General features: G+C 50.3%; 1 protein-coding gene across 2 annotated transcripts in view; it reads right to left on the reverse strand.

The window, feature by feature from the left end:
• Positions 1-22,747, reverse strand: part of CLCN4 (Cl-/H+ antiporter 4) — a 66,485-nt gene extending 43,738 nt beyond the window's left edge. For both annotated transcript variants that reach the window (XM_081809195.1, XM_081809194.1), the window contains exons 1-2: positions 22,565-22,747; positions 21,105-21,377 (exon numbers count right to left, since the gene is read on the reverse strand). Coding sequence is in view for 1 of the 2 variants with exons in the window: in XM_081809194.1 (XP_081665320.1) it covers positions 21,105-21,118 (14 nt within the window). In the remaining variant the exon portion in view is untranslated. The remainder of the gene's footprint in view (positions 1-21,104; positions 21,378-22,564) is intronic.
• Between the last annotated feature and the right edge of the window lie 1,688 nt (positions 22,748-24,435).

Here is a 24,435-nt window from a genome sequence, read left to right on the forward strand (position 1 = left end):
TGGCCCGGTTTTGTAAATAAAGTTTTAGTGGAACACAGCCATGCCCAGGCATTTATATATGGTCTATGGCTGCTTTTCACATTACAAGAGCAGAGTTGAGGAGTTATAACAAAGACTATATGGCCCACAAAGCCTGAAATGTTTACTATTTTGACCATTTACAGAAAACATTTGCTGATCCCTGATCCATGCAGTGGATTGCAAAAATGGCCATATTCTCTACCCCTCCCTGGATCTACCACATTTTCAGCGGGACTTCCCGGGTCCTCCTCATTAAGAGGCGGAGTCTATTTCTCCACCCACTGGATCTGGACTGGCCTGTGACACGCAGCAGAAGTGACTAGCATGCATGTGCGAGTCCAGATCCCAAGAGGTGATGCAGCCTCTGCTGGTTTGTTGGTGGTGGTGGGTTTTTTTTTTGGACCTCTGCCTCTGCCATGAGAAGCCTAGGCTAGAACGCTGGAAGATGAGAGACCACATGGAATCGAGCTGGGTCAGCTCAGCTAAGGCCATCCCAGGTCCCCTAGGCCCAGCCAAGCACAGATTCCTGAGTGAGCCCAGCCAAGATCAGGCGAATTTGGCCCAATCAAATCACCCAGCCCACCCACAGACTGTGAGAAAAATAACTGGTTATTGTTTCAAGCCATTGGGTTTTTTGAAGGTTGTCATGTAACAGTGTTAAACACTGTTACTTGGGCTCTGGAGGGAGAGGAGTAACGAAGACAGGTAAGTGAGCTGTGGCATCGTGGACGGACTTCCGGGAGGAGGACAGGAACAACGATGGAGGATAAAACTGCCAACAGAAATGGGATGGAATCAAATTTCATGCTGGAGGCATCTGGCCTGACAAAATAACATCTCTCCTACCCAACCATACTTACCCACAAAGGGACTCTGGAAGACACACGGCGCACCTAGATCTTTTATCCAATCCTTTCAGACAAGAAAGTATCTATCGGTTTGGTCTTGCAGTATAACGGCTCCAAGGGGCTGGGGTCCAAGTGTTCACCAGCAGATGATAACAACAGACCCTGTCCAGTAAAACTCACTTCACCCAGCGCCCAATGAACACAGCATGCGTTAGCTGTGAGAGTATCAGTGATGTGATTTATGACTTTGATACTGAAAACAACTCTGGATGGGTTGGCTCACCCTCAAAACAGGGATCTGTGCCATCTAAAGGAAATCTGGACTTCGCATAGTTGGATATTGGCAATAAAAAAACGGTTTCTAGAAGATGAACGAAAGCAGGAAATCACCCAGATCAAGGTAAAGAAGGACAGGTTCTAAGTCTGATCAAGGCCGCACTGAATACAGAGCACCCCATGCTAGACTAGTAAGGATCATCAGCATGTCAGGCAGAAACCCATTCGTCTGAGTGTGCTGTGTCCTCTACCTAGAACAGCTCTCCTGTCCCCTGACGGGAAAGCTCCTATTCACCCTCCAGAATTCTCTTCTGTTCCATACTCTCTGTGCCACATGCATTAATTCCCCCAGAGAGAGTTGGGGGCTTCCTCCTTGGCAATCAAAAGCATTCTCTTTTTCTCTCGTGTTTTTAAATGGTTGGTAAACAAAATAACAACACAAGATCTACCCTCTTAACAAATTTCCAGGGTATGGCCAAGGTACCCCGTGCAGAAGGTTGTACAGCAGATCTCTAGACATTTTCCGTCTTCCATCACCGAGACTTTATACACACCGAACCACGACTCCCCGTTTCTGCTCCCCCCCACCGCCCAGCCCCCGGGAACCACTGCTACCTTCTGCTTCTATGAGTTCAGCCCCTTGAGATGCCTCATATAAATGAAATGATGCAGTATGTCTTTCTCTGACCGGCTTATTTCACTCAGCGTAACGTCCTCCAGATCCATCCATGTTGCTGCCTACGGCAGGACTTCCGCTTCAGAGGCCAGTGTGTGTACACGTCCCATTTTCTCCGTCCACTCGTCAGCCGATGGCATTCAGGTGGCCTGCTTGTCTTTGTCCTTCTCCCAGTGGAGCACGATGCTTCTGCGGCTAGGTAAGGGGCACAGGCCTGCTGGTAGCTCTGGCACCTCGGACAGGGGTCTGGGAGGGAGCCGATGCCCAATAATGCGACCCACTGCCTGCTTTGGTAAATCAAGTGTCAGGGGCACACGGCCACGCGCCTTCGGTCACGCCGGGCCTAGGGCTGCTTGGCGCTCCCACGGCCCAGGGGAGTGACTGCGACACGGGCTGGGAGGCTCACAGGGCGGAAAATACTGCCCACCCGGCCCCTCCCTGGAAACACGAGCTAAGGCCTGAATGGCAGCTAAGTTACCACAAGGGGACGGGCTGGGAAAAGGGGGCCAGGACAGGAGCAGTCTCTACCATGCCCGCCCTGGCGGCCCATCTCCTGGCCCTCACCCCCGTGGCCACCGGCCCTCACCGGACTGGAGAGGCTCTGCGTCTTTTCATCTGAGTTCGGATTTTCTGTTCCATCTGCCCAAGTCATCTGAGAATTAGCTAATAGAGAAGCTGGCAAGTAAGACAACGTGGTCTGATTTGGGAGAGCAATACTGGCAGAAAAACTGTCAGTTTTTTTTGTATGGTGCACGAGCTAAAAATGTAAGACAAAAGCTGGAAATAAAAGATTCCATTTATACAAAGTTCATAAACAGGCAACATTAATCTGTGGTGTGAGGGTCTGGATAGTGGTTACCTTTAGGGGTGGGGTACGGCCTGGAAGGGGCCACAAAGGGCTTCTGGGGGCCAGTCACATTCTGTTCCTTGACCTGGGTGCTGGTTACAGAGGGGAGTTCCCTTGGCAAACATTCATGGAGGTGTACACTCGTGATTTTTGCATTTTTATAGATAGATATTTACTTCCATAAAAAGCTCAGCTAAGAAAAGGGATTTCAGTCTGGCAGCACCTCAGAAGGTTAAACACAGAGTTTCCACGTGACCCAGCAATTCCACTCGCAGGCTTAGACCCAAGGGAACTGAAAACATGTCCGCACAAAGACTTACACACAAATGATCAGAGCAGCATTATCCCCACTAGCCAAAATGTGAAAACAACCCAAATGCCATCAACTGATGAACAGGCTAGACCCCAAAAATGCAACTAAAGGACCTCACTAGCAACATTTCAACCTGGAAGCTTTGGGAAAATTGAAAAGGTAGTTTCTAACACTAACGTAAGCACACACACACACGTGCGCGCGCGCACACACACGCACAGACACACTTTGAGGTTTCTATATCCTACAATCAGAAGTTTCTCCAACTAATTAGCTATCCTAGTGCTTCAAGACTCCAGATGCCCTTGGCTCGTGAATAAAGATATGATCATACCACAGCTCTAACAAAGTGTCACAAGATACCACACAAAAAGCTTAGGACCCAAGGAAGAAAGGATCTAAGAATATGGAGTTCAGAGCCAGATCCTGGTCAGACGGCACCTGAAAGAAAAACAAACGAACAAAAAAACCTCAGAAAAGCTTCACTTCCTACAGCTTTGCCAGAAGTTCCAGAAGTCATCACACGCAGCCTCTACGAAGCCCCTTGTCTTGCAGCCCTTTGCACTGACCGCCACCGTCACGGCCACCAGGCTGGGGGCCCCCAGTCAGGGAGGCTGCTTTGCTAGCCGTCCTTCTGCCCAGGTGCCCTGGAGTCCCCGGGAAGGTCCTGTGGGTCCAGGACACACGTGCGGGGACGGCCTCCTCCTTCCCCCATCTCTCTTCAACGTGTAAGTCCCACCTCCACTCCAAGAGAGGGCAGGACCCCTCCGCCACCCTGCCCTGCCTCACCTGCTGTCCTTCCCTTGGCCTCCTGTAGCCGGAAATCCTGCCTCAGGTTCTGGAAACCTCGTACGTCCAGAGGCCACGGCTCTGGCTCCCTGCCCTGAGCGACTGGAGGGCCACTCCCTCTCTGACCCACGGCCACTCCTCTGTCACCTTCGGTGGCTTCTCTTCTCCCCACGCTTTGGCTCGAGTGCTTCCCAAAATGTGCCCGCACTGGATGAGTCACCTCGGTGCAAGGCCTGCGATACCGTGATCACCGGCATGACCAGCTAACCTCACTCCTTCCTGGTCTCGTCTCCCCTCCGAGGGCGGCCAGGCCAGCTCCTTACCCGCACTCGCTTCGCTGACAGGCGGAGGGAACCAGGAGCTTAAGCCGAATGAAGATACCGTCCACCCGGCTGCCTTCTTTCTGAGCCAGGATCTCTGTGCGCACACCACCACGACACACTTCCGGAACGTAATCCAATACAAATGCACTCTAGCTTCAGACTACACGACACAGCCTGGTTCTCTTTCTTCGCTCACGTGGACAGAGCAAGAAAAGGGTTTTTGCCATGAAATTTGAGGCTGTAGCACACATTTGTTTCTCTGCCATTTCTGCTGCTCTGAATTCAAAGATTAAAAGAGGAAGTTTAAAATACAACAAATGGGGGCGCCCGGGTGGCTCAGTCCGTAAGGCGTCCGACTCGTGATGCCGGCTTAGGTCATGATCTCAGGGTCCTGATCTCCTGGGTCGTGGGATCGAGCCCCCATCCAGCCCCAGCATTGGTGCTGGGCTCTGCCTCAGCACGGAATCTGCTTGAAATTCTCTCCCGGTGCCTCTTCCACCACTTCCACGCCTGCACGTGCACGCTCTCTCCCTCTCTGTAAAGTAGGTATTTTTTAAAAATAATTTAAAAATAAAAATAAAACGGAGCGCCTGGGTGGCTTAGTCGTTAAGCGTCTGCCTTAGGCTCAGGTCGTGACCCCACGGTCCTGGGATCGAGCCCCGCATCAGGCTCCCTGCTCGACGGGAAGCCTGCTTCTCCCTCTCCCACTCCCCCTGCTTGTGTTCCCTCTCTCGCTGTGTCTCTCTCTGTCAAAAAAATAAAATCTTTAAAAAAATAATAAATAATAAATAAATAAATAAATAAATAAATAACGTAACAAATGTACCGGGATTTTCTGTCCCCACAATAGACACACACACACACACACACACACAGCTGCACACACGCACTCTTTCCCATCCAGCCAACGGGAAGACACAGAGAGGCAGTATCCATCTGTGGCTCTCCCTGTGCCTCCAGGCCCAGCAATGGCCTGCACGGAGTTCCTGCCACACCCGAAGGAAGTTACAGGGAAGCCTTGACCTTGGTCTCTTCGCCCACGACCACATGCACGGAACTGCCCTGTACATGTGGCTTTGCTGTCCTCACCCAATTTCTAGAATAACTACTGTATTTGAAGCTGCCAGTGCCCCACCCACATTCCTCAAAACCTTCCAGTAAGCTCCAGCTTATTTCCAACTGGATCTCTATGCCTGAATGCGTTATTAGGAGCAGATATTAACTGATGACTCTCAGGAACTGGTGTATAAATACCCCCACTCCCTTACTCCCTGAATGGAGTCATTTCAAGGCATGTGTTTTATAAGGCAGAAAAGATTTACCACTGCAGGCCGGAGACTGCTCTCCTTAGAAAGGCCTGCTGGCAAGGTTGGCCCTTGGCTAGCATGTGGGAACTTGCATTTCAAGAGGGTCCCCACCAGTCCCAGAACTGATGAGAATGGCTCACTGTGCCTGCACTGGTTGTCCAAATAATGTTATTGATGCTGAACTCCTGCTTTCTTTCTAAGAGACTGGAATTTTGATAATGAGCCACACAGCGGGTGCCTATAGGACCAACCTCCAATAAAACTCATGGGTACTGCGACTCTAACGAGCTTGCCTATTCCCTTTGCTGATTCTGCCCTATATGCCTTACTATAATAAATCATAGCCAGGAAGACAACTGTATGCTGTCCTGTGAGTACTCCTAGTTGAACCCAGAGATGATCCTGGGAACCCGGGACACAGCAAGCTCTGTTTCCTAGAGTTTCCAAAGCGTAGCGTTAGCCTCCAGTCGCCTATTGAGTGAGCTGTATTACCAGCCCAGCCTCTACTGGCTGCCTTCTTTTCCGGGTCACACTTCCCCATGCCCCTCCCAGGAGACCCTGCACCTCCCACAAAGCTCCCTGCCCTGGGATCCTTGTCTCCGGGGCCAATTCTGAGAGAATCCAAATGAAGGCAGCATGGCATTTTCTACTGTGTCAACCAGCAACGCCTTTGCCTCTGTGAAACCCATTGAGTGAGGTTTTTATGGCTCTGTACAAACGGGCAAAACCTTCACGACCTGGTGCTAAGCGAGGAGTTCTCAGAAATGACACCAAAAGTATGATCCATAAAAGAAAAAATGGATAAATTATACCGATGGGCAAAGTCAAACTTCCCGCCCATGTAAGAATTCAGGAAAACTCCCAGATACACTCAATGGATTGCAACGGATGAACAGTCCACCAACACAGGGGGTCCAGGCTGTGCTGCGGCCTCTAGCAATTCTGGGGCAAGCTGAGCATCAAAACGGCCTGTCCTACGCTCCTCCACAGAACACTGGTGGCTGATCACTGCCTCGACTGGAGATACACAAATTCCAGGGTGCGTCAGCATGACCAGCGCAGCTGGCCAGGGCCCACCCCCCACCTTCAGCTTCAGCAGGTCTGGGGTGGGGCCCAGGGATCTGCATTTCTAACAAGCTCCCAGGGAGGCTGATTGATGCTGCTGGCCCACAGATTGTACTTGGAGAACCACCGGCCCCTTCACCCTTTGTCCCCTCCTATTCCCCACTCTCCTGCATGCCCTGCATCCTTCCCATTGTGTCTTAATCACTAATATTTTTAGTGTCAATCTTATTTATCAATAGCATTTTGTTGGAAGAATGACTTACAAGCTTGCTTCCTCCCATATCGGATTGTGAGTTCCTTGAGGTCAGAGGCCTGTTACTCACCCTTATTTATTATCTGGACATCTGACAAGCGTTTGCTGAGGCCCACTCTATAGTAATCCACTAAACCTAAAAAAGCTTGGCCAACCACCACATACTATCTCTATTCTACAAAAAGCATTACTAATACTATAATCCATCTATAGATATAGATTCTATAGAACAGTCAGCTAAATGCTTTTTTTAAAAAAAAGATTTTATTTATTTATTTGACAGAGAGAGAGAGAGAGCACAAGCAGGGGGGAGCGGCAGGCAGAGGGAGAGGGGGAAGCAGACTCCCCACCAAGCAAGGAGCCCGACGTGGGGCTCCATCCCAGGACCCCAGGATCATGACCCGAGCTGAAGACAAGACACTTAACCGACTGAGCCACCCAGGCGCCCCCTGTTAAATGCTTTTAACATCACTGCATAGACATGCTCAATAATACATACAAGAGAGATTTTATCTGTGCATATACTTAGGACGAAAAGAATATATAAACCAAGCTGAAGTCACTACACGTGTAAAATGCGAGTGGCTTTAAAAACGTTTCTTTGACTACATGTCACCTTTCACACGCGCCATCCCACAGTTTTATGATTTATAACAATGCAAGTCTTAAGAGCATGACGAGCTTTCCCTACTAGGTTTGTAGGTTTTTCTCCTAACTGCTCAATTCGTCTTGATTTTCCTTTATTATTTTTCAGCCGTGGAAAAAGTTGAGCTGACAAATACGCAGACAGATCTCCTCCCCCAGTGCAGCTGCCCTGTGGCCTGGCTGATGCCCAAACCAGGCATTTGACACCGAATCCCTGGGGCCCCGGGAGCAGACTTTGAACCCAGTGTGGTGGCTAAAAGCACCATGAGCCGACAGTTCCTTTAGGCAAACCCTTCCTCGCCATTCTTATCCAAGTGGAGGAGGTGATAGGGACGTGGGTTGAAAACTCCCTTTAAACTCTCTCAAGACGTTTCTCTGGAATAAATTTTGATTAGCTGGCCAGAACATTTGCTAGAGCCATTCCAGTTCTTCTTTTTTTTTTTTAATAAAGATTTTTATTTATTTGACAGAGACACAGCGATACAGGGAACACAAGCAGGGGGAGTGGGAGAGGGAGAAGCCGGCTTCCCACCGAGCCGGGAGCCCGATGCGGGGCTCGATCCCAGGACCCTGGGACCGTGACCTGAGCCGAAGGCAGATGCTTAATGACTGAGCCACCCAGGCGCCCTGTAGCCATCCCAGTTCTACACAAAGATTTCAACTATTAGACTACAATCCCAGACACAAGAAGCTCAACAAACCGCAAGCAGCAGAAGTAAATAAATAAGCAAACCAGACCACACCAAGGCATATCATAATCAAATTGTTAAGACCAGTGAAAAGGAGGGTATCCTAAAAGCAGCAAAAGAAACAAGACACCCTGTACAGAGAAAACTCAGCAGCTCCATCCAACTGTGAGGCCGAACGGTGCACCGCTACACGCACTGAACAAGGATGAAGCCTGCAACCCTAACGTCGCACGGAAGCCAGACATGAAGGGGTACACAAGTCCACTAACACAAAGTTCCAGCGAGCACAACGAATCTGTAGTAGCAGATGCCCTTGGGCTGGGAAGTGACGAAGAAGGGGACCTGCAGGTGGCTTCTGGGGACCGGTCATGTTCCAGTTCATCTGGGCCCTGGGTACCCAGGTGTGTTCACTGGGTGACAACTCAGCAAGCTGTGCGTTTCGGCTTTACACACTTTTCTGCACATGTATTTCAGGACAAACTTTAGTGAAGGGCAACGAGAATTAAGTCGCACTGCCTCACGTTACCGAAGGTAGACTCGTAGTTGGCCCGCTGCGACACTTCCTTGATGTGCCTGTGACATACCTTCTTTTCTCTTGAAATATCTATCACATCAGCTCTTACAAAAATGACCTCCCACCGAAATAATTCACGTGAAAAGTCTGAACTCTCTGACAAAGCAAAGGCCCTGGGGTTGGGCGACCCGCCGTGCAGTGGGCAGAGGATATGGGCTCCACGCTGCATGACAGGTCAGGATACGTTTCCCCCGCGCGAGAGGTAAAGGGGAGATGGCCACATCCTACACTGGCAAATGCTGGGTGCTCGCAGTGACAGCCAGGCATCCAATCCCCACTGGCATTTGGGGGTTATTGCACGAAGTCTCCAGGCGATGCAGATGAATATGGGCATATACATTGTGGAAAATGAAAAAAATCAACACACTCAAACTCATCATCAATACCCCCCCAACTTACAATGAATATACCCAAACCTTGCATGAAGCTCACCGGACAGAGGGTGGGATGAGGGGAAGAAGGGAGGGAGAGAGACCACAGCATGAACAAATGAACAAATATGGAGCAATGAGAGAAGAGTGGAGCTTCAGAAGGGGCAAGAGGGAGGCAGCCGCAGCCTGGGGAGCTGACCCAAGGAGCTGCCAGCACTAGGCCCCCCTCCCACAAAAGTCTGGGTTCTTACCATTGTATTCGCTATCCAATGCTGTGAAACAAATTACCCCAGAGCTTAGCAGCTTCAAACAATAAACACGTATGATTTTTCCAGTTTCTGTGGGTCAGAAATTCAGAAGCAGCTTGACTGGGTCCTTCTTTTTTTTTTTTTAAGATTTTATTCATTTACTTGAGAGAGAGAACACGAGCAGGGGAGAGAGGCAGAGGAAGAGGGAGAAGCAGACTCCCCGCTGAGCAGGGAGCCCGACGCGGGGCTCCATCCCAGGACCCCGGGATCATGACCTGAGCCGAAGGCAGACGCTTCACCGGCCGAGCCCCCCCAGTGCCCCTGGTTGGATCCTTCCGGCTTGAGATCTCTCTCAGGAGGTTGTGGTCAAGCTGTCAGCTACAGCTGCAGCTATCTGAAAAGGCTTGATGGGGTCAAGAGGACCCACTTACAAGTTGGCTCCCAGACAGGGCTAGCAAGTCGGTGCTCGCTGCTGCTGGGAAGCCTCAGGTCCGCTCCCTCCTGCATCTCAGCAAGACTGCTAGAGTGTCCTTAGGACGCGGCAGTTGGCTTCCTCCAAAGCAGCTGATCCGAGGGAACAAGGAGGAGGCAGTAGAGTGTCCTGTGACCCAGCCGTGGAAGGCCTCCGGCGTCACTTGCACGGTCCCCTGCTGGCCGCACAGGTCAGCCCCGAGTGACCAGTGTGGGAGGAGACCGCATGCGGGCCTGAGCACCAGGAGACGGCGTCACTGGGGCCCACTTTGGAGGCTGGCTCCCACATCAGTCAAAGCTTTTCATCTCACCTCTCCACCTTGCTGGAAACCACACCAATTTCAAATTCATTTGAGATCACGGACTCTCGCTTTTTAAAATGCAGACACCTTTAGATGAGGGGCCATGATTCATTCACTCCTTCCAGCCGATGCTCCAGACTGGGCTCCCCAGAGGCACTGACAGAGGAGCCCCCTGGTGGCCGTGTGGCGAGGGGCCAAGGGCCACAGGTCCAATAAAGAGTCCCAAAGAGAGGGAAGCTCAGAGTCGAAGGATAGGCAGAAAGACTGAAAATTAACCTTTGCCTGGAGCCAAAAGAGACAGGGGAGGGCCTCCTCCTCCTCCTCCCCGCCTCCTCCTTCCCTCCAATCTTCCTCCTTCCTCCTTGGCCTGCCTCCAAGGTCCCAGCACATCGCACTCCTTCAGTTACAGCTTGGCTTCCACAGGACTGGGGAGCTGGTGTGGGACCGTGACCCTCCCTCCATGGCATGCCTCCGAGGGCCCCAGGGCCACACAGCTATTTGTCACGATTGGGAACACAGCCTGCGTGTTGGAAAGGGGATGAGGCCAACTGCATGTGGCCTCAAGTGACACAATAGACTCAGTGTTCTCACATCCCCACCGCAGAGGCAGGGAGGGGAGGCCTGAGTCTCTGTGTTCCTGGTGTCAAGGGCCAAGGAATGAGAGTCTCCCCAGAGACTCCTCCTCACAATAAGAACTTTTTTTTTTTTTTAAGATTTTATTTATTTGACAGAGAGAGACACAGCGAGAGCGGGAACACAAGCAGGGGGAGTGGGAGAGGGAGAAGCAGGCTTCCCACTGAGCAGGGATCTCGATGCGGGGCTCGATCCCAGGACCCTGGGACCATGACCTGAGCCGAAGGCAGACGCTTAACGACTAAGCCACCCAGGCGCCCCAAGAACAACTTTTTATAGGACTCCGTGTGCCAGGCACCATTTTTAGCACTTCACATACACTCAGTCGCTCGGGCTCTTGACATTCTCTGCATTAAATACTGTCACCCTCAGGCCCACGCCACAGATAAGCAAACTGAGGCAGAGGAGAGGTTCGGTCACAGGTTCAGGTCGCACGGAAGGTGAGTGGGGAGCCAGATTCGAGCCCAGGCCCCAAGGGCCCTTCCTCCCCAACAGCCTAGCAGGCCTTGGTCCTCTCCAGACCTGAGAGCTACCTGCCTCCATTGACAGGGCACTGCTGGCCGCTCCTCGCCGCGACTGTGCGGAGCTCATGCGGACCTACCGTGAAGGCAAAGGCGCCGGGCTGCCCTCTGACCTCTGAAAATGCTGCCATGCCAGTCCCCTCGGGCTGCCCAAACAAAGGGCCCCAGACATGTCCTGTGCCACAGCTCTGGGGCCAGAAGTCGGAGACCAAAGGGACGGCAGGGTCGCTTCCTTCCGAGGGCGCCGAGGGAGAACCTGTCCCGGCCTGTCCTGGGCTTGTAGAGGGCGGTCTTCTCCCCACGTCCCTTCCCGCTGCCTTCTCTCCGTGCCTTCCTCTTCTTACCAGGACCGCGGCCATGCTGGAGGACAGCGACCTTAATGACCTCATTTCAACTTGATTACCTCTATACAGACCCTATTTCCAAAGAAGGTTGCCCTCGGAGGTCCGGGTGGGACCCCAGCATATGAATTCTGAGGGCCACGATTCAGCTGCTGAAGACAGTGCTGGTGGGAAAGAGCACTCTGGGTCCCTCCCGCTCCGGGGACCTCTTCAGACGGAACTTCCATTGACCCTTTCCTCCACAACAACCCATTTTCTGCTTATGTGGGGTATAAATAAAATTTAAACAGACACTCGAGATCTCTGTAAAGGCTAAATGCAGGCGGTCCTCGAACGCGGCTTTGGGGTGTTCCTCCTGGAGCTCTCAGAACAAGGCCACCGGGTGGCTTACCTGGGTTACCAAGGTGAGGGCTGACCCGTGGTCCATTCGAAGGTTCTGGGCAAAAGGAGTGCTGGTGGAAGGCATGACTAAGCAAAGAGGAAAAATAGCTCGTCTGTCACCTTTGCGGTCGGCCCTCCTATCTACTCACCACAAAGCCCTCCCAACCAAGCAGCGCCGCCAAGGGGTACAAGGGAGGGAGGAAAAATGTTTAACAGTGAGCCCGAAGGGAAACGAAGAACCAAGAGGCAGGGCAACAGAGCCGGCCCACAGGGAGACATGTTAGAACTGCCGGGCGAGCACAGTGGGGGCAGCCCCGGCCCCGAGAAAGGAGCCGGCAGGTGCCGGGCCGCCGGGCAAGGGGCGGACTCCCCAAGCGGATGAACAGAACGCGGCAGGTGCGTGCGATTCTCCCTCCGGCCAAACCCCACGCCGCCCGGGGCCTCCGAGCCGCTGCTTACGGCAGCGGGCCCGACACCATCCTCAGAAGGTCAAGGGCCTCCATGGGACTTCAGGAGGGCTCACAGTCCCCTCGGACAGTGAAGGCTCGGGTCTCAAACTTCCAATGCAACCGACGACCGGGCTCTCTGCTCTCAAGAACGGCACCAAGACCTGCCCGACAGCAAGCAAGAGCCTCGGCGAGCGAGCTGCGGTGTGAGTCTGTCCGGAGGGAAGGACAGGCAACAGAGTGCTGCGAATTAAGTCAGAGGCCTGGGCCAGCTCATGTGGTCACCCAGGTCACTGTTTACCCGGCCACCATGCCAGCCTCCTCACCGGCCACCCCGCTTTCTCTCTTGCGCACCTCTGACTCTTCTTACGACAGCCAGAGTCACCCTTTCAAATGCAAGTCCCCGCGTGCCACTCCCACAGCCGAAAGCATCCAGCAGCTTTCCGGCACACTGAGAATAATCCAGGATGGGTGCCCCTCCTGCCATGTCCCTGCATGGTCGGCCCCGGCCACCCCTCAGGGCACCTTTCCCACCATGTGATCTCTGGGCTGCTCTTCTCTGGACATGCCGACCTCCTTGCTGTTCTTCAAATGCCTTGCCTCGGGCCCTTTGCACTGGCTGTTCCCCTGAACACTCAGGGCCTAGAAAATCCGGGCCTAGACACATGGCAGGGATCCAACAAATATTCGCTGAACAAGGAAGTAAATGAGGGAGTGAATGCATGAATGAATACTGAGGCTCATGTCTTATGGAAACATCTTTGCAGCCAGATATGAAAGCAGACATATCATAGGATTCCTATGTGTATGAAGTTCAAGAACAGGCAAAAGTAAACTGTGCTGACACAAATCAGACTAGTGGCTGCCTCTGCCAGAGGGTTTGGCTAAAGGAGGGTGAGATGGGGCCCTCTGGGGGTGCTGGGAATATTCTCTGTCAAAACCACCTGAATTAAAAAATCCATGCATTTTGCTCCACGCAAATTACCTCCCAATAAAGCAAACCAACAAAGCACTATATACATTCTAGAGATGGGTGTATTTGCACATTTTCAGAAACCATATCCCACGCAAGTTAGCAGCAGCTACCTTTGGGAGGAGGCCCCGGGGACTGGGAATGCGAAGAAAGCTTCGATTTCTTTCCATAACTTTGATCCTGCCGGAAACTCTCACTAGCTGTATGTAACACGGAAAACAAGACATTCAAAAATACTTCTCACGATCTGTGAAGGAAACCCACTCCTGCGCTTAGAAAGGAAAGTTTATCTCCGCCATCCACTGAAAGAGCGGTTAAGCAGCCGTTTGATAACAAGGTCTCCCCGCAGCCTGCACGGCAGCACCTGCTGAGGGAGAGTGGGGGGGGCAGACTGTCCCCCAACATCTGCCCCCACGGGTGACGGGAAAACGGATAAGCCTCGCCGCGAACTAACACCGCTTGATCTGGCTCAGGAGGTTGGAGGGGTGGAGGAGAGGTGGTGTGCGGGGAACCTCCGCACCAGCAGGCCTCAGGTGGGGTCTCGGGTCCTTCGGGGGCACCCGGAGCTCAGGTTAAAAATGCTCCCGCTGGGCCTCACCCCCAGACCTACTCAGTCAGAATCCCCACATATCCCAGAGTCCACATTTCTTTTCTTTTTTTAAAAGATTTTATTTATTAATTTTATTTATTTATTTTTGAGAGAGAGTGTGCAAGTGGTGGGAGGGGCAGAGGGAGAGAGAGAATCTCAAGCAGACTCCACACTGAGCGCGGAGCCCAACGCAGAGCTCGATCTCACGACTCTGAGATCATAACCTGAGTCCAAACCAAGAGTTGGATGCTTAACCGACTGAGCCACCCAGGCGCCGCCCCCTTTTCTGTCTTGTTAAAAAAAACTTTTTATTACGAACATTTTCAAATACACAGAACATTCTCCAGAAGAGTCCAATGAGTAACACCAATCAAATTCAGTAAGTGTTCCCATTTGGCCATATTTGCCTCACCTTTTGCTCTCCCCGTTTAACTGAACCATTTACAAATAAATTATTTATCTAGAACAGTGGTTTTCATAGTATGATCTAGGGATACCTTGGGGTCCCCAAGACCCTTTAGGGGATCCATGCCGTCAAAAATATTTTTATAGGGGCACCTGGGTGGCTCAGTTGGTTAAGCATAGTGTCTTCTTCGGCTCAGGTCATGATCCTGGAGTCCTGGGATCGAGTACCGTAAGGGCTCCCTGCTCAGCAGGAGCCTGCTTTTCCCTCTGTCCCTCACCCCCCTCTCTCTCTCAGATAAATAAATAAAATCTTTAAAAAAAATTTTTTAATATTTTTATAATAATCTTAAATTGTTATTTGCCCTTTTCTCATTCTCATTCTCTTCTGAGTGTCCAGTAGAATTTTCTAGAGGCTACAGATTGAATGTAGAAGCAGGGATGAGAATTCATCTGTCTTGTATCCAGCCATACATTAAAGAGATCTCCAAAAATGTTTTTAAAAAGTTTCAGTAGGGGCGCCTGGGTGGCTCAGTTGGTTAAGCGACTGCTTTCGGCTCAGGTCATGATCCTGGAGTTCCTGGATCGAGTCCCGCATCCGGCTCCCTGCTCGGCAGGGAGCCTGCTTCTCCCTCTGACCCTCCCCCCTCTCATGTGCTCTCTCTCTCATTCTCTCTGTCTCAAATAAATAAATAAAATCTTAAAAAAAAAAAAGTTTCAGTAACTTGTCGCCGTCATGACACTTCATCCCTAAATACTTCAGTGTGCATCACCAAAAATAAATCAATAAATAAGACTCTTGTACATACTCACGTGTTAGTTATCTATTGCTGTATAACAAATTCCCCCAAAACATGGCAGCAGGAAACACATGCATTATCTCACTGAATCTGTGTCAGGAATCCCGGAATGGCTTAGCTGGATGCCTACCACCCCACAAGATTGTCACATCTAATGAAACTTCCAGTAGTTTCCTTATATCATCTAACAGCTGGTCACATAAAAATAACCCCAGGCGTCCCCAAGTGCCTATTACAGATGTTTGTTCAGGCCAGGCCCCAATCAGGGGCTCCAAGTTACATCTCGTTGTTGTCATGGACTGAATGTGTCCTCCCAAAATTCGTCTGTTGAAACCGACCCCCTAATGGGATGGTATTTGGAGACGGGGCCTCTGGGAGGTGATCAGGTCCTGAAGGTGGAGCCCTGGGGATGGGACGAGTGCCCTATCAAAGAGACCCCAGAGAACTAGCTATTCAGTCTCTTCCTGCCACGTGAGGAGGTGAGGAAAAGGTGGCTGTCTGCGACCCAGAAGAGGGACCTCACCGGAAGCCAACCGTGCCAGCCTCCAGTGCTGTGAGAAATCATGGGCTGCTGGGGATGAGCCCCCTAGTCTCTGGTCTCTGACGCAGCAACAGAGGGGACTGGGACACTTTCTCAGTCTCTTAAGTCTCATTTCATGGTGAATACCCTCCTTTTTCAATCTTCTTTCACGAATTGGACTTGCTGCAGAGACGGGGCCAGAAGGCCCAGCAAGGGTGCCAAGCCCCCTGAGCCACACGGGAGCGGGGGGCGGCTCCGGGACAGGCTGAGCGGGGACCCGGCCGCCCGGCCTCCCGCACTGCAGGCCAAACCGCCCGCCGAGACCGATTTTTATGGGGCCTGGAAGAGTGAGAGCGAAGGCTGACGGCAAGGGAAAGGGGGGGAGGGGGGACGGGCACAGAGCGGTCCCAGCCCGGGGGACGGGGGTCTCCCGGCCATTCTAAGCCTCCCGGGGCCACCCGCGCTGCACACGGCCCACACCTTGCCATGCCACTGCCATCACTGCTTCCTGTCTCTTGGGAGTCTTCCAGCTTGCAGCCCCTCTGACATCCCTCCGATCCCCCCTCGAAAGCCAAGGAAGCAGCAGGACCAGCAAGTACCAGGGGCCCCAAGTCATGGACGCAGCAACTGCTCCAAGAGGGGAAGTGATGCAGACGAAGCCGCCCTCCGGGGTCAGAGCCAGACGCTCGAAGCGCGTGAGCACGCTGCCCGGGGCGGAGCGGGGAGGCGGGCGGCGTCGGGCGGCGTCGGGCGGCGTCGGGCGGCGTCGGGCGGCGTCGGGCGGCGTCGGGCGGCGCGGGCAGTGGGCGTCGGCCTCCTGATGCTACTAGCTACCCGGGACGCCACCACCAGCTTCTCACCGCGCTCGCTGCCGGCACCACCTCTGCGCCACGCTGCCCGCCCCCTCGTGCGGCTACGGAGGGGACTGGGCCGGGCGGCCCCTCTCCCTGGCACTCTCCTGTCTGCCCAGCTAGCTTCCCAGTCACAACTGGCGCACAAACAGGCCTCCCCTTTCGGGCCGAAGCTACTTCTGGAACCCCACAGCGTAAAAAAGCTTTCGCGTTGTATCTTCCGATACACAGACGCGATGAAAGGGAATCGGATCTCTGATCAAGGGCTTAGCATCAAACAAATCATAGGAAAATGAATTCTAGAATACTGAAGCCAGAGAACTTTTAGAGATCATCCAGATCAGTGGTTCTCGACCAGGGGCAATGCTCCCTACCCCAGGGGGAGAGGTGGCAGCATCTAGAGACATTCTGGTTGTCACGGCTGGGGGAGGGGCGCTACTGGCACCTAGTGAGTGGAGCCCAGGGATGCTGCCCAGCCTCCCACAGTGCGCAGGACGCCCCCCTCCCAACGGATTTATTCAGCCCCAAAGGTCAACAGTGCTGAGGCGGAGAAACCCTGATCTAAATTTCTTGGTTACTTTGAGGAAGAGACAATTAAGGCCCAAAGACACAAAGTAACGTGCCCAAGGTTACACGGTCCGGAAGCCAGAGTAGAATCCAGGTCTCTACATCCAACTCTATCACCCGTTCTGCTCTGTCTAGGGCTGGATGAGGGAGACGGAAGGAAGGGACCCAAGGATCTTAATCCCTGTGGCCAACCTGAACCAAATGAAGGAAACTGCAATAAACAAATTGCTGAATTACTGCAACAACACATCAGGGTGTCCAAACTTTGTAAGAAATGCCATATACAAAATTACACCAGATACAAAAATTAATTCGAAATTAAGATTAAAGACTTGAACATTAGACCTGACACCATAAAACTCCTAGAAGAAAACCTAGGCGATAAGCTCCTTGACATAGGTCTTGGCGATGATTTTTGGAATCTGACACCAAAAGTCAAAGAAACAAAAGCAAAAATAAGTAAGTGGGACTACATCATATTAAAAAGCTCCACACAGCAAAAGAATTCATCTACAGAATGAAAAGGCAACCTACTGAATGGGAGAAAACATTTGCAAAGCATCTATCTGATAAGAAGCTAATATCCAAAATATAACGGATACAATTCAACAGAAAAAAAAATCTGATAAAAAAATGGGCAGAAGATCTAAATAGACATTGTTCCAAGTAGACAGGCAGATGGCCAACGGGCACATGAAAAGATGATCAACATCACTAATCATCAGGGAAATGCAAATGAAAGCCACAACTAAATAACACCGCACACCTATTAGAATGGCTATTAACAAAAGGACCAGAAATAACAAGCGTTGGCAAGGATGTAGAGAAAAGGGACCCCTCATGCACTGTTGGTAGGAATGAAAATTAGTGCCCCCACTGTGGAAGACAGTACGGAGGCTCCTCAAAAAAACTAAAAATAGAACTACCATACGACCCAGCAATTCCACTTCTGGGTATTTATCAGAAGGAAACAAAAAGACATTCACACCGCTATGTTCATTGCAGCATTATTTACAATAGCCAAGGCATGGAAACCACCTAAGTGTCTGTTGATGGATGAATGGATAAAGAAACTGTGGTATATATTTACAGTGGAATATTATTCGGCCATAAGAAAAAATGGGGGTGCCTGGGCAGCTCAGTCATTAAGCGTCTGCCTTTGGCTCAGGTCATGATCCCAGGGTCCTGGGATCGAGCCCCGCATCGGGCTCCCCCGCTTTGCGGGAAGCCTGCTTCTCCCTTCCCCACTCCCCCTTGTGCTTGTGTTCCCTCTCTCGCTGTGTCTCTGTCAAATAAATAAATAAAATCTTAAAAAAAAAAAAAAAAGAATGAATGAAAGCTTGCTATTTGCAACATGGATGGACCTCGAGGGCATTATGCTAAGGGGAAGTAAGGCAGGCAGACAGAGAAAGTCAAATACTGTAGGATCCCTCTTATATGTGGAATCGAAGGGGGAAAAAAGCTCACAGAGAACAGACTGGTGGTTGCCAAAGGCAGGGGGGTAGGGGGTGGGAGAAATAAAAATTTTTTTAATTGAAGCTTCAAGCATGGTTGGATCCAGGAACTTGAAAATGATTAATGAAAAATGAAGCTCAGTTACCAGCTAGGTAATGAAAATTGCTAGCTAGCTCCTTGAGAATGATTTCAGCCTGAAACGTGCTGCCAAATCCGGTTCATCCCTGACTCCTCCACCAGCGGGAACCGCAGAGGCCCCGCCGATGGTTTAACCCCCTCTGGGGTGAGCAAGGTGGCTCTCCCAGGCCTTCAGGACGTGTGCAACTGCAAAACATTGACCGATTTCTTAAACGGTAACTAAATACTCCCAGTACCACGCCCAGTGCTGGAGATGGAGGAATGAACAATACATACACAAATCCCAGGCTTCCTGGACCTCATATTCTAGCAGGGAGAAACAGACTCAAAACACAATAAATAAGTAAATTACTAAAAAATTTAAAAAGAAGAAAAAACCACAATGAGATACCATAACTACCTACCAGAATGGTTAAAATTTTTTTAAAAACTGACAATAACCAAGGGGCTGGCAGGGAATAATTTACATACGATAAGACTCATTCACTTAAAAGAAATAAACACGAAGAGATAACCCCTACATACCTACGAGCATGGCTAAAATTAAAAACAAAACAAAACCAAGGTGCTGGCAAGGATCCTGAGCAACTGAAATTCTCATACATTGCTGGCAGAAATGCAAAATGGTACGCCCACCTTGGAAAATAGCTTGGCATTTTCTTATATAAGCACAATTTCTTTTTTAAGATTTTATTTATCTATTTGACAGAGAGAGACACAGCGAGAGAGGGAACACAGCAGAGGGAGTGGGAGAGGGAGAAGCAGGCTTCCCGCTGAGCAGGGAGCCCGACTTGGGGCTCGATCCCAGGACCCTGGGACCCTGACCTGAGCCGAAGGCAGACGCTTAACGACTGAGCCACCCAGGCGCCCCTATAAGCACAATTTTTAAAAAGACTACAGAAGCAAAGACACAGCTGTAGAGATAGAAACATGAATGTATGGATATATAAATATACAGGCGTGGATATGGACAAAGATAGGATTTTGACATTTGGATCTCTAGGCTGAAGTATATGCAGGACTACGTCCCAATATCTTGCCAGCTCATTTTCTGACATAGCATGAATTTCACAGAAACATTATTTTGATTTTAGCAAAATCAAAGGTAAGTCTCACGGACTTCACCCCATCCCCATTTTTCTTTGCTGACTTCACCCCATCTCCATGCCCGTTTTTCTTTAAACAGGGCTCACATCCTCTTTTCTCCTTGATGTCTTCTGAATGGCAATCTTATAAAGTTCTAAGTTGGAAGAGAATTCCCCATTGTTTTTATAGCTTCTCCTTACTCTGAAATAAATAATCAGAGCAAATCAATTGAAATTTGGTTAGAAAATAAAACAGAGAGAGGAAGTCTATAATCCCCTTCTTAGAGCCAAAGCTATCTGGGCTGCTTGACAGTAAGCCCACCACCAAGGGGAAAAGAATAAAAAACCTTTACAGTACCAACTAAAATAGCACTGCTTTTTAACACTGTCCTCCAACAGCTGCTGGGGAATCAAATTATTCATGGTGTGAGTTCCAGTACAATTTACTGCCACCCAACTTCCAGAGGGGTCATGTTTTACAGATTCTCCTCCTAAGGGTGCCCACCCATGTCCCCGCCTCAGGCCCTATTTGAACCAGAGAAAGGAATGTAAACAGGTCAGAACGCTTAACAGAGTCCATTAAACGCCCCCCCACCGGCCAGAACTGAAAAGTCACCTGACCCCCCTCCATCTGCCGCTGAGTCATCAAGCCCCTTCTTCCAGCAGGCTAATTATTCAAAACGGAAATGAAAAAAAACACTGGGAATTCTTCGGTTTGGGTGTTCATCTCCACCCCACCCCCTTCTAAAAACCATTTTGTTCTTCAGAGATGTAGCTGATTCGCTCTTACACTCGCAGTTAATCTTCGGAGGTTGCATCTGTTATTTTCCAATCTACTTAAAACACCTGGAGGGGGGAAAAATGCATTTCTGACACATCCCCTTTAAACGCCGGAACCTTGCAAAATAATGCAAAACGATTTATACTGCACATTTAGCTCTTTAAATTGCTAACCAGTAAGTTTCCATTCCATTCAGAGCAAAGCAGCTTTTGCTTTACAAGAAATGAGGCTAAATACTGAGGACAAACCCCTGGAAGGAGAATTAGTAAACGTGTCATTATTTAAGAAGCACAATGACAGCTAGAAAACAGTTGACGGTTATCTTTGACAAGCCCCTTTCTCTCTTCATTCCAGATTTTTTTTCTCTCCTGAGCAAGAGGCCCCGGTCTTCCTGTCTGGCCCCTGCGCGCTTTCCCGGATGGGCATGCCAACCTCGAAGTCACGCGTGGGCCTGCAACCCCCCCGCACCCCCGGCAGCCCCGCCTGGTGCATGCAGCAGCCGCAGCGGCCAAAGACCCCCACTTTCGCTTTCTGGGGCGTCGACGGGCCGCAGGCCTGCAGACCCGGGCTGCGCCGGCAGAGTGGGCGCCGCGCGTCCCTTACCTGCAGTGCCGCATGGCGCATCCCCGCCGCCCACCTGCACAGCATCCTAGAGCATCCTTTCTTCGGCGCGACGGCTGCGAGCGCGGTGACGTCACCGGAGGCGGGCCCCACGCCGCCACGTGACGCCCTCGGGGCGAGGCGGGGAGGGGGTGGGGGGCGAGGAAGACCCTGGAAGTCCCCGGAGGTGAGGAGCAAGTGGCCGGGAAGCCCCGCTCCGGCCTCGCTTCTGGGCCGTCTGCCTGAATGTGCGCAGCTTTCCCGGCCTTTCACCGACTGTGGGAAACAAGCAGCACACAGAAGGAGAAATCCAAATGACTACAGGCTCCAAGCATGTAATAGGATTTCAAAAGAGTTAGCAATAAAGGGATTAGTAATGAAAGGGAACAATTTAGTGTTTTATTTTTTAAAAGTCTTTATCAAAGGCAACGGAGAAATATATTTTGTGTACATCAAAATGACAGTTAAAATATAAAGTGCATGGAAATACTTAGCACAGAGGGTCAGTGTTTCAAATCATTTATCAAATATATATATCAAATACATACTTTATTTTGAAGCATATTCATTGTGGAATATTATGCTAATTGCACTGATGAATAATGCTTTTATTTACTCTCAGTAGCTACACTCTAATATTAACTTGCATTTGCCACAGGGAAAAAAAAGGGATACCACATATTCATACTACTTACTGGAATATTTGCTGACTTAAAATAAAGCACTATTGCATGAGCATGGTTGTACTTGTGTGTTTTCTTAAACCTTCTGGCAAGGAATCTGATCTCTCAGACATGAAAGAGTTAATTCACAATAACTCATTATTTCACGCTTTTTAATTTTTATCACATTCTGCAGAAGTGAGTCATGTTACTATTACAGAAAATATGCACGATGTCAACATTTCTCATTCACAACTGAAACAGCCTTGCCTAGAAAGCCTTAGAAAATTCCAACAGTGATCATGTAAACCTGAAATGGCATATTTCAAACTTAAGCAGTGAACCCATTAAGTTTTCTTCTGCCAAACCATATAAACGGTTTTGAAATGTGAAAGGACAAAAGCAGAAACTGGTCTTACTTGTATTCCCGTTTCAGATACTAGTTTACTTTCCATAAAGTTTAAGTCACAATTTTAACATTGCCTCACCTCCTACCCCCGAAAGGGATGTGAAATAGATGGGTTTACAAGCAGGCAAGAGTTACCTACTTGCTATTTACTCCAGCCGCTTTGGTGTCCCTTCTATATTTAACCCGGGCCCTTTTGCCACCATTCCCTCCAGACTAACCAAACCTCCGTTCAGAGGGTCAGCCTCTTAATTTGGGACATATATATGGGCCCTTGCCCCTCACAACGATCTATTATTTTCCGCACCGGGTTTTAAAACCCAACAATGTGGCCGGTCCTGTGGTTTTCTAGTCACTCCTCTGAAGCCGGTTTTTCCAGGTGGTAAGTAACTTACCTTTTGCTTTCTGGTTCCGGAGATACAAAAATAAATAAAACGCTAGCGCAGTCCCCCGCTCCCGTGGGTGGAGGGTCTAATGGAGACAGAATCTGACAGGCTCCCTTTCCTGCCCCAGGCAAATGTCGATTTCATGCTCCGGCGCCCAGGGCGGCCCCACCCCCACCCCCCGCGGAGCCGGGCTGGGCGGTCACGTGCTGGGCCCAGCCACTCCGTCCGGCCCAGCCGGCTGGGTCACCTCCGGGCCCTGGAGGCCCGCCACGCCGATCGCGTTCGCCTCCTACGCGCGGTGCGTTCCCGGCCAGAGGGGAACCTAGCGGCCGCGACACCGACGCCCTGCCCCGAGAGGCCTGGCTGCGCCGGCTACTGCGACAGAGAGGCCGGACTCCCCGGGCGGTGGGGAGGGCGGGGGTCTGTAAGATGGCCTCCTGCGGTCTGGAATGACTTGCTCGGTGGTGTTGCGGCTGGGTAGAAATGATTCGAGTAAAGGCAGCTTCCTCGTTGTGGGGCGGTTTTTTTGTTTTGTTTTGTTTTGTTTTGTTTCTTGCCGATAGGTTGGTTTCGCCTTCTCTTTCGGAGGGGATTGCTCAAGTGTGAAGAACATTACAGCAAACAGGCGGTTCAGGAAAGGCCTAAAACGGCCATGTCATTTTGAACAGAATGACATAACTTCTGTCAAAGGTTCAAAATAGCCAGAAGAAAACCAAAGGAATCACTGAAGTAGCAGTCAGTAAAAAATTACTGTGCGGGCCCCAGAAAGTTTGCGGACCGGGAGCATTCAAACCAAAACATGGAATGAGGCTCAGGGGTGCGTGGTTTAAGGCAGCTTATCCAGTGACAAAGCTGTGACTGTTTATTCTTCACAGTGATTAGTTACAATATTATAATTTTCAGTGGTTACCAGTCATATCAACTTCGGGAAGCAGTTCAAGTTTTGCTTGTCATTTCCGGAGACACGGGCAAGAAACGACCAGGTCCAGTTAGCCTTGCAGGATAAGCCACGTTAAGCTTCGCCAGCATGACCAAACTGCTTCTGTCTGCTCGGGGACACTTCAAGGTTGGTCTCCCTTTGTTTCTAAATTTTAACAATTTCCCCCCCCTTTGGGTCAGAGCTCAGCAGGCTCAGAGTATGACCAGCCATTATGGGCGTTATTCTCCACTACCACGGTTGGTGACTAGTCAGGCTGGAAGATGACACATTTACTGTTTCCATTAGTTGAGTCATCAGGCCAGAGGGCCGTGTAGTCACCATCTTCATCATTCATGTGGTTATTGTTGATTTCATCCAGTTGCCTGCTCTTGATGGATGCCATCTGGCATGTGATTGGCTGCCAACAGGCATTTAAAAGCTTCGAGAGTATACAATGCGCTAGAAAGGTCAATATGATGATTGTAGGGAAAACAATAGCCAAGCATTGAAAACTTCCCCAGAGCAGAGATACCCAGGAGCCAAGGTTTAACCGACCAAATAAATCCAATGGGTTGTAATCAGATTCGGATTTTACTTTACTAAGTCAATCTACCAAAAAAAATTTTAAGTTATTTACGTAGGCATAACATGATGTATTAGCAAACACGTATCCTCACGATGACCCGAGGCAGGATGAACTTGAGAATGTTGTATTTCAGGAAGTGGTGTTACGCATGGGCTTCGGCATCTATATGATGTGAGCAATCAGGTAATTTAATGAGAGGCAATTCTATGGAAACAAAAGAAAAACAAAGATTAATAGTTCAAGCAAATTAGAAATTACGTTTTCTGAGTTTGGAGAGCAGTCAGTTGAGAAGATTTCTAAAAGTCGGATTCTAAGTATCTTTAGATAGAGTGCAAGCAGTGCAGTCAAGCAATCAGATTTTCCTGTTTGCAGTGT

The sequence above is a fragment of the Leptonychotes weddellii genome, chromosome X (assembly GCF_054177405.1).
Source record: "Leptonychotes weddellii isolate Sample4059 chromosome X, ASM5417740v2, whole genome shotgun sequence".
NCBI lineage: Eukaryota > Metazoa > Chordata > Mammalia > Carnivora > Phocidae > Leptonychotes > Leptonychotes weddellii.